Source organism: Bufo gargarizans, chromosome 11 (assembly GCF_014858855.1).
Source record: "Bufo gargarizans isolate SCDJY-AF-19 chromosome 11, ASM1485885v1, whole genome shotgun sequence".
NCBI lineage: Eukaryota > Metazoa > Chordata > Amphibia > Anura > Bufonidae > Bufo > Bufo gargarizans.
In genome coordinates, this window is record NC_058090.1 from 84671002 (window position 1) to 84681542 (window position 10541).

Below are 10541 nucleotides of genomic sequence, written 5' to 3' on the forward strand. Positions count from 1 at the left end.
TGCCATCAGCTTCCTTCCTCATTGCCATCAGCTTCCCCCTCAGTGCCATTAGCTGCCCCCTCAGTGCCATCAGCTGCCACCCCAGTGCCATCAGCTGCCCCCTCAGTGCCATCAGCTGCCCCCTCAGTGCCATCAACTGCCACCCCAGTGCCATCAGCTTCCCCCCACTGCCATCAGCTTCCCCCTCAGTGCCATCAGCTTCCTTCCTCAGTGCCATCAGCTTCCTTCCTCATTGCCATCAGCTTCCCCCTTAGTGCCACCAACTGCCCCCCAGTGCCACCAGCTACCCCCCAGTACCATCAGCTGCCATCAAGCTCCCCCCAGTGCCATCAGCTGCCCTTCAGTGCCATCAGCTGCCCCCTCAGTGCTATCAGCTGCTTCCCAGTGCCACCAGCTGCCACCCCAGTGCCATCAATTTCCCCCACAGTGCCACCAGCTGCCCCCAGTTCCACCAGCTGCCACCCTAGTTCCACCAGCTGCCACCCCAGTGCCATCAGCTGCCACCCCAGTGCCATCAGCTGCCACCCCAGTGCCATCAGGTTCCCCCAGTGCCATAAGCTGCCCCCTCAGTGCCACCAGCTTTCCCCTAAGTGCCACCAACTGCCCCCCAGTGCCATCTCCCCAGCACCAGTACTTACCTTTCCTGTAGGGGCACCGCTCCTCTATCTTCTTCTCTGCGTGCTGGACTTCCGTCCTGATGTCACACAGCATCGGGTAATAGTGCTCGCTAGCGTGCCATCAGCTACCATTCAGTGCCATTAGGCTCCCCCCAGTGCCATCAGCTGGCCCCACAGTGCCATCAGCTGCCACCCCAGTGCCATCAGCTGCCACCCCAGTGCTATCAGCTGCCCCCTCAGTGCCATCAGCTGCCACCCAGTGCCATCAGCTTCCCCCCCAGTGGCATCATCTGCCCCCTCAGTGCCATCAACTGCCCTCCAGTGCCACCAGCTGCCACCCAGTGCCATCAGCTGCCACCTCCAGTGCCACCAGCTGCCCCCAAGTGTCACCAGATGTCCACTAGTACCACCAGCTGCCACCCCAGTACCATCAGCTGCCCTCCAGTGTCATCACCTTCACCCTCAGCTTGCCCCCAGTGCCACCAGCTGCCCCCCAGTGCCATAAGCTGCCCCCTCAGTGCCACCAGCTTTCCCCTAAGTGCCACCAACTGCCCCCCAGTGCCATCTCCCCAGCACCAGTACTTACCTTTCCTGTAGGGGCACCGCTCCTCTATCTTCTTCTCTGCGTGCTGGACTTCCGTCCTGATGTCACACAGCATCGGGTAATAGTGCTCGCTAGCGTGCCATCAGCTACCATTCAGTGCCATTAGGCTCCCCCCAGTGCCATCAGCTGGCCCCACAGTGCCATCAGCTGCCACCCCAGTGCCATCAGCTGCCACCCCAGTGCCATCAGCTGCCCCCTCAGTGCCATCAGCTGCCACCCAGTGCCATCAGCTTCCCCCCCAGTGGCATCATCTGCCCCCTCAGTGCCATCAACTGCCCTCCAGTGCCACCAGCTGCCACCCAGTGCCATCAGCTGCCACCTCCAGTGCCACCAGCTGCCCCCAAGTGTCACCAGATGTCCACTAGTACCACCAGCTGCCACCCCAGTACCATCAGCTGCCCTCCAGTGTCATCACCTTCACCCTCAGCTTGCCCCCAGTGCCACCAGCTGCCCCCCAGTGCCACCAACTTCCCCCCAGTGAGACCAACTGCCCCCCAGTACCACTATCTTGCCCCCCCCAGTGCCACCAGCTTTCCCCCCAGTGCCACCAGCTTGCCCCCAGTGCCACCATCTCCCCCTCCTAGCCATGTCCCCAGCGCCAGTACTTACCTTTCCTGTAGGGGCGCCGCTCCTCAGCTCCTCCATCTTCTTCTCCGCGCGTCCTGACGTCACACAGCGACGAGATTTTTTTTGTGTCGAATTACGATTTAATTGAGTAATGATTTCATCCCTAGACAGAACCAATCAGTACTTAATTAAAAAGGGTTTTCCAGGATATTTTGTTTTTACTGATGATCTATCCTCTGGATAGGTCATCAGTATCTGATCAGTAGGGGTCCGACACCCGGACCCCATTGATGAGCTGTTTAAGAAGGCACTGGCGCTCCTGTGAGCATCGCTGCCTTCTTGGAGCTTACCAACCTGAGCACCATATATTGTATAGCGGCTGTGCTTGGTTTTGCAGCTTTGCTCTCTTACATTTGACTGGGGCTGAGCTGCAACTAGGCCACGTGATACATGAACGTGTCGTCATTTGGCCTAGCAAAATGCAGAAAGAAGGCCACAGCGTTCACAGCCATGCAGCCTTCTGATCAGCGGCGGTCCCTAGTGTTGGACCCCCAACGATCAGATACTGATGACCCATCCTGAGGATAGATCATTAGCAAGAAAATCCCGGAAAACCCCTTTAAGTATGTAAAATACTCTTAATTTAGTCAGGTTATGGTAGTGTTATTTAGTCATGACATGGTGGTATTATCTAGTCACAGTATGGTGGTGTTATCCACTCAGGGTATGGTATTATTCAGTTACTGTGTGGTGGTGGCATTCAGTCTCAACATGATGGTGTTATCCATTCGCAATATGCTGGTATTATTTAGTCTTGCTATGGTGGTGGTATCCAGTCATAGTATGGTGGTATTATTTATTCATAGTATTTTGATGTTATTCAGTCATGGTATGGTGGTATTATGCAGTTTCTGTATGGTGGTATTATTTATTCATGGTATACTAGTGTTATTTGTATGGTGGCATTATCCAATCATGGTATGGCGGTATTATCCAGTTATGATGTGGCGGTGTTATTTAGGATGGTGAGAGCAGTTTGTGAGAAAGGGGCATAAGGAGCAGTACATGTAACAAAAGATGTGCATGGGAAGCAGTCTGTGTACAAGAGGGGGTCAGAGGAGCAGTCTGTGTACAAGAGGGGGTCAGAGGAGCAGTCTGTGTACAAGAGGGGGTCAGAGGAGCAGTCTGTGTACAAGAGGGGGTCAGAGGAGCAGTCTGTGTACAAGAGGGGGTCAGAGGAGCAGTCTGTGTGCAAGAGGGGGTCAGAGGAGCAGTCTGTGTACAAGAGGGGGTCAGAGGAGCAGTCTGTGTACAAGAGGGGGTCAGAGGAGCAGTCTGTGTACAAGAGGGGGTCAGAGGAGCAGTCTGTGTACAAGAGGGGGTCAGAGGAGCAGTCTGTGTACAAGAGGGGGTCAGAGGAGCAGTCTGTGTACAAGAGGAGGTCAGAGGAGCAGTCTGTGTACAAGAGGGGGTCAGAGGAGCAGTCTGTGTACAAGAGGAGGTCAGAGGAGCAGTCTGTGTACAAGAGGGGGTCAGAGGAGCAGTCTGTGTACAAGAGGGGGGTCAGAGGAGCAGTCTGTGTACAAGAGGGGGTCAGAGGAGCAGTCTGTGTACAAGAGGGGGTCAGAGGAGCAGTCTGTGTACAAGAGGGGGTCAGAGGAGCAGTCTGTGTACAAGAGGGGGTCAGAGGAGCAGTCTGTGTACAAGAGGGGGTCAGAGGAGCAGTCTGTGTACAAGAGGGGGTCAGAGGAGCAGTCTGTGTACAAGAGGGGGTCAGAGGAGCAGTCTGTGTACAAGAGGGGGTCAGAGGAGCAGTCTGTGTACAAGAGGGGGTCAGAGGAGCAGTCTGTATACAAGAGGGGGTCAGAGGAGCAGTCTGTGTACAAGAGGGGGTCAGAGTAGCAGTCTGTGTACAAGAGGGGGTCAGAGGAGCAGTCTGTGTACAAGAGGGGGTCAGTGGAGCAGTCTGTGTACAAGAGGGGGTCAGAGGAGAAGTCTGTGTACAAGAGGGGGTCAGAGGAGCAGTCTGTATACAAGAGGGGGTCAGAGGAGCAGTCTGTGTACAAGAGGGGGTCAGAGGAGAAGTCTGTGTACAAGAGGGGGTCAGAGGAGCAGTCTGTGTACAAGAGGGGGTCAGAGGAGCAGTCTGTGTACAAGAGGGGGTAAGAGGAGCAGTCTGTGTACAAGAGGGGGTAAGAGGAGCAGTCTGTGTACAAGAGGGGGTCAGAGGAGCAGTCTGTGTACAAGAGGGGGTCAGAGGAGCAGTCTGTGTACAAGAGGGGGTCAGAGGAGCAGTCTGTGTACAAGAGGGGGTCAGAGGAGCAGTCTGTGTACAAGAGGGGGTCAGAGGAGCAGTCTGTGTACAAGAGGGGGTCAGAGGAGCAGTCTGTGTACAAGAGGGGGTCAGAGGAGCAGTCTGTGTACAAGAGGGGGTCAGAGGAGCAGTCTGTGTACAAGAGGGGGTCAGAGGAGCAGTCTGTGTACAAGAGGGGGTCAGAGGAGCAGTCTGTGTACAAGAGGGGGTCAGAGGAGCAGTCTGTGTACAAGAGGGGGGTCAGAGGAGCAGTCTGTGTACAAGAGGGGGTCAGAGGAGCAGTCTGTGTACAAGAGGGGGTCAGAGGAGCAGTCTGTGTACAAGAGGGGGTCAGAGGAGCAGTCTGTGTACAAGAGGGGGTCAGAAGAGCAGTCTGTGTACAAGAGGGGGGGTCAGAGGAGCAGTCTGTGTGAGAGATGAGGATACCAGGAGCAGTCTGACAGAGGGTGGCATAGGGAGCAGCCTGTATAAGGGATGAGTACATGGGGAGCAGCCTGTATAAGGGAGAAGAGCATGGGGAACAGTCTATGATCCCCTACAATTTGTACGACAAGACTTCCTGTTCCTCTTCTGGAGTGCCACCGTCCATTGAGTTTTAACTTGAAGATCATAAGTACGTAAAGTGACAACCGATGTCTGGGGCAACACGTTGTAGTGCACATTTTTATTATAATCCCCTAAAGGCGTTGGCCTCGAACTTTTGGTTCTCTAACTGTTGTGGGACTGAAGCTCCCAGCATAGGAGGCAAAGAATCAGGGCATGTTGGAAGATCATGAGATCCACAGGTTGAAGACCACTACCTTAAGGTGTCTTGCATGGTTGTAAAAATATCCAAGCCTCGAAGACCCAATAAGGAACAGAGTCTTACAAAGAACAAATCAGATCCAATGACTGCATATAAAATTGACTTATCAAGCAGTTTCTGAGGTGGAAGATATTCAGTTTTGTGTCGAGGTGTCTTGCTGCCTGAATGCCCCCTGTCCTGCTTCTGACAGTAGGATACTTGAGGACTCAGTATATTAGGAGACCGATCTCATGTAGACATATATAGACTAGTGGTTACTGGAGGAGGGGGGTTCAAGTGACGAATGTCCAGACTGGCAAGCCTGTTAGGATAGGATGTCCCTCCCGAGTTCTTGACCTCATCGTATCCAGCCCCCTTATCCTCTTTTATGGACTGGGTGTCAGATTGTGCCTTTGCTTTTTCAGTCTGTGCACACTGGGATAGCCTCCACCACTTGTTCCCAGACTCTCGCCTCCATCTCAACCAGCTCAAGGAGCTGTCCCCAAGCCCCTAAGTAAGAGTGGAGCCATCTCACCAAGAAGCCAGAGGAGATACCTGTCCATCCGAAACTATTCCTTTACCTGTAGGGGTGGCGAAAGGGGTTTTGGTACAATCCTCCTAAAGTTCTCCCCCCACTGATTTTAAACTGGGACCCAAATCTGTGACCTGTTGATTTGGAACGTGCGAGAGGATGAAGGGGCTGTGGCTGGTTTTGGCAGCTCTGTGCTTGGCCCTGACCAACGTGGGTGCCCGGCCGGATAACGGACTCGACTTCCCAGAGTATGACGGAGAGGACAGAGTCATCCACATCAGCTTGAAAAACTATAAGGCCGCCCTAAAGAAGTATGACGTTTTGGCTTTGCTATACCATGAACCTATTGAGGATGACAAAGCTTCCCAAAGACAGTTTGAGATGGAGGAGCTGATTTTGGAGGTACCGAGAGACACAAGGAGAGACTTGTTATTTATGTCATGTCAAAATCCCAAAAATTTGGGCAACTTGTGATATCATTTAGTGGATGGAAATCCCAGCTTCGAGTCTTCCTCCACTAGAAGACATCACAACTTGACTCAGGGACTTCAAATAGCTTCTTTTCACCCTAATAACATTAGCTTGTTCATTTCACTACGCCCTCCTGCAACCTTTACTTATTGCTGGCTTTATTCTGTAACTTTCCTCCATGTCTTGTGTTGTCAAGCACAGTCAGAGGCTGTCACCTTTTCTTGATTACATCACAACTTTTGATGCACACAGTTTCACCCTAATATTAGCTTGTTCATTTAGCTACGCCCCCCTGCAACCTTTACTTATTGCTGGCTTTATTCTGTAACTTTCCTCTATGTCTTGTGTTGTCAAGTATAGTCAGAGGCTGTCACCTTTTCTTGATTACATCTCAACTTTAAATGCACACAGTTTTACCCTAATATTAGCTTGTTCATTTAGCTACGCCCCCCTGCAACCTTTACTTATTGCTGGCTTTATTCTGTAACTTTCATCCATGTCTTGTGTTGTCAAGCACAGTCAGAGGCTGTCACTTTTTCTTGATTGCATCACAACTTTAAATGCACACAGTTTCACCCTAATATTAGCTTGTTCATTCAGCTACGCCCCCCTGCAACCTTTACTTATTGCTGGCTTTAGTCTGTAACTTTCCTCTATGTCTTGTGTTGTCAAGCACAGTCAGAGGCTGTCACTTTTTCTTGATTACATCTCAACTTTTAATGCACACAGTTACACCCAACCTAATCTTGTGTTGTAGTCAAGCAATACGTTAAAGTTGTCGGAGGGTTCAAAAGCCATTTCATATTTCGGACTTTAGAGTGATTTATCATTGTGTATTCTAGAAAAAAAAAAGCAGTTTTTTAAATGCAATTATTATGATTACGTAATTAGGTTATGAATATTTATGCAATGCAAATTTTGGTGAGCATCCTCAAGATTATCACATCTTCTGTTTGCATGTACAAGCCCCTCCTTCTGTGACATCAATACTGTTGACCTCTTGCAACTTTGTTCTATATGTTTCTGACTATCAAACATTTTGCAAAATCCAAGGGGCCGATTTTATAGTCCGACCAATCAGCGTTTGCTGAATGCAGGCATCTGATTGGCTACTGCTGTGTATAGTTGTGCTTCTAACACCAGTATTAGACCTTTCACTGGCTGCAGAGACTTCAGGTTGGGTCACACAAAGTGATTGCCAAGAAGCCATTGCGGGGTAGCAATGTTGACCAATCACAGCTCAGATTAAGACATGGAAGCTGCTGAGATGGTAGACCTGACTAGTCGATATTCAGGACTTGGCAAGAGTTTAAATGTCACATGTTGCACATCCCAGGGTCTGCTAACATGGCAGATTTGAAGAATATCCTTAAATTATGTCAACATGTCTGCCTCACAGGTGTTAATAACCGTCCACCCATAACTAGGCGGGGCCATCAATTACTTGGGCCTGTGTCTGATTGTTCTCCTGCACTAAACTCTATAGTTAAAGGGAATGCATGAGCTGTGACAAATCTCTTCCTTTCTATTAATTATAATATTACAGAGCCCATCCTGTCTTTCATTTCTAGCAGAAAACTTCTTTAAATGTTCACAAAATTTTTATGTTGCATGCAATACCACTTTTGACCACTGCCATCTGCCATAGACATCCATGCAACAGCGCCCTCCTCCCAAGACCTAGATTTCAAATGAAGTCTTCTCAAGACAGTGCATCTTAAATTCCCTATAGATCACACTGTGTAAAAAGAGTTGGATGAGCCTCATTGAAGTTGTAGCTCTTTGTCAAGTCATTGATGACCACTGAAAGGTCTAGTCCAGTGATGGCAAACCTCCGACACTCCAGCTTTGGTGAAACTACGACTCCCAGCATGCTCCATTCATTTATAAGGAATTCTGAGAATAGCCAAGCAAGTGCACACCTTGGGAGTCGTAGTTTTACCACAGCTGGAGTGCCGGAGGTTAGCCATCACAGGTCTAGGCTAGGAGCTCTTTCAAAATGAGTGAGGGTGGGCTGCAATACCACATACAACCTGAGGACAGGTGTGGTGTTGTTTCTGGAAGGAAGCATCCATGTTTTTGTAATCCTGGACAACTTTTTTAGGGGTATTAAAAGAACATATCTATGTAATGAGGACCATAAGTAGAGTCATTATGAACCTTCTCAGATATTTCAGCTCTCCATTCTAGGTGTCGATGATGGGGCCCTGTCATTTACTTAGATTGCTGGGTACCAATTTTGGCTACGTCTTCATACTAAGTGGTTATCTTAGATCATTCTGTGGGCAGATGGAAAGAGCAGTCCTATCATCAGTAAGAGCTTCCAATTATACGTCTAGGGTTGCAGGCTCGACCTTTACTCTACGGTGCCTCAACTGGTGGACAATTAATTGAGAGAGACTAAGATGAAGTGTCCAATTCTTGAGGAAAACTTAAGAAGGGAAGGAAACTTAAATAGCTTTAGCTCAATTTTTGATGGCCATTGAGTCCCCAAAATATCACAAATCCTCATCTCCATGTGGACAGTCAAGAACCTGGAGCCCATCTGAGCTAATGGTGGTGGACTGGGTCTATGCTCTTCATAGTCAGGTCTCATCTGCCGCAAACATGTTACAGTATATGAGGTCTTCAACAACTATTCTGGACAGTAACATGAGATACATGGAGGATTCATAGATAGACAGATATGTGATAGATATGAGATAGATAGATAGATAGATAGATATGAGGTAGATAGATAGATAGATAGATAGATATGAGGTAGATAGATAGATAGATATGAGATAGATAGATAGATAGATAGATAGATAGATAGATAGATAGATAGATAGATATGAGATAGATATGAGATAGATAGATATGAGATAGATAGATAGATAGATAGATAGATAGATAGATAGATAGATAGATAGATAGATATGAGATAGATAGATATTAGATAGATATGAGATAGATAGATAGATAGATAGATATGAGATAGATAGATAGATATGTGATAGATATGAGATAGATAGATAGATAGATAGATAGATAGATAGATATGAGGTAGATAGATAGATAGATAGATAGATATGAGGTAGATAGATAGATATGAGATATTAGATAGATAGATAGATAGATAGATAGATAGATAGATAGGAGATAGATGATAGATATGAGATAGATAGATAGATATGAGATAGATAGATATGAGGTAGATAGATAGATATGAGAGATAGATAGATAGATATGAGATAGATAGATAGATAGATATGAGATAGATAGATAGATAGATAGATAGATAGATAGCAGTGCGACCAGGGGGCTGTGGAGGATGAGGCTCATTTCCTGCTGCGGTGCCCCAAATACTCAGCAGTGAGGGACGCTCACCTCAGGAGACTGTCTGATCTCTGCCCAGACTTCACCTCCATGGAGGAGGAGCAGAGACTATTCATACTGCTGGGGGAAGAGGAGAACACAGCGGCCACAGCAGCACAATGTATTACTGCCTGCCATAGACTGAGAGGAGCCTGATATACCATGGACACCCCACCCTGGATGTGTCCCTATCCCCTAAACTTACCCTATACCCCCACCCTGGAGGTGTCCCCATCCCCGAACCCTACCCAATTATTTCCCACTTGCTTTGGCAATGCTAAAATATATTTAGTCCTGCCAATAAAGCTGATTTGATAAGAGAGAGATAGATAGATACATATTAGTTAGATAGATATTAGATAGATAGATAGATAGATATGAGATAGATAGATATTAGATAGATAGATAGATATGAGATAGATAGATAGATAGATAGATAGATATGAGATAGATAGATAGATAGATAGATAGATAGATAGATAGATATGAGATAGATAGATATTAGATAGATAGATAGATATTAGATAGATAGATAGATAGATAGATAGATAGATAGATAGATATGAGATAGATAGATAGATAGATAGATAGATATGAGATAGATAGATAGATAGATAGATAATAGATAGATAGATAGATAGATAGATAGATATGAGATAGATAGATATTAGATAGATAGATAGATAGATATGAGATAGATATGAGATAGATAGGAGATAGATATGAGATAGATAGATAGATAGATAGATAGGAGATAGATAGATATGAGAGAGATAGATAGATAGATAGATAGATAGATAGATATGAGATAGATATGAGAGAGATAGATAGATATGAGATAGATAGATAGATAGATAGATATGAGATAGATAGATATGAGATGGATAGATAGATATTAGATAGATAGATAGATATGAGATAGATATGAGATAGATAGATAGATAGATAGATAGATAGATATGAGATAGATAGATAGATAGATAGATAGATATGAGATAGATAGATAGATATGAGATAGATAGATAGATAGATATGAGATAGATAGATATGAGATAGATAGATAGATATGAGATAGATAGATATGAGATAGATATCAGATAGATAGATAGATAGATAGATAGATAGATAGATATGAGATAGATAGATAGATATTAGATAGATATGAGATAGATAGATAGATAGATATGAGATAGATAGATATGAGATAGATAGATAGATAGATAGATAGATAGATAGATATGAGATAGATAGATAGATAGATAGATAGATAGATAGATAGATATGAGATAGATAGA

At 46.4% G+C, this 10541-nt stretch overlaps 1 protein-coding gene across 1 annotated transcript in view; it reads left to right on the forward strand.

Annotated features, from left to right (window-relative positions):
* Positions 1-5246: 5246 nt before the first annotated feature.
* The window catches only part of CASQ1 (calsequestrin 1), a 55688-nt gene continuing 50393 nt past the window's right edge, over positions 5247-10541 (forward strand). The window contains exon 1 of the mRNA XM_044271492.1: positions 5247-5820. Coding sequence (XP_044127427.1) covers positions 5578-5820 — 243 coding nt within the window. The 5' untranslated portion in view covers positions 5247-5577. The remainder of the gene's footprint in view (positions 5821-10541) is intronic.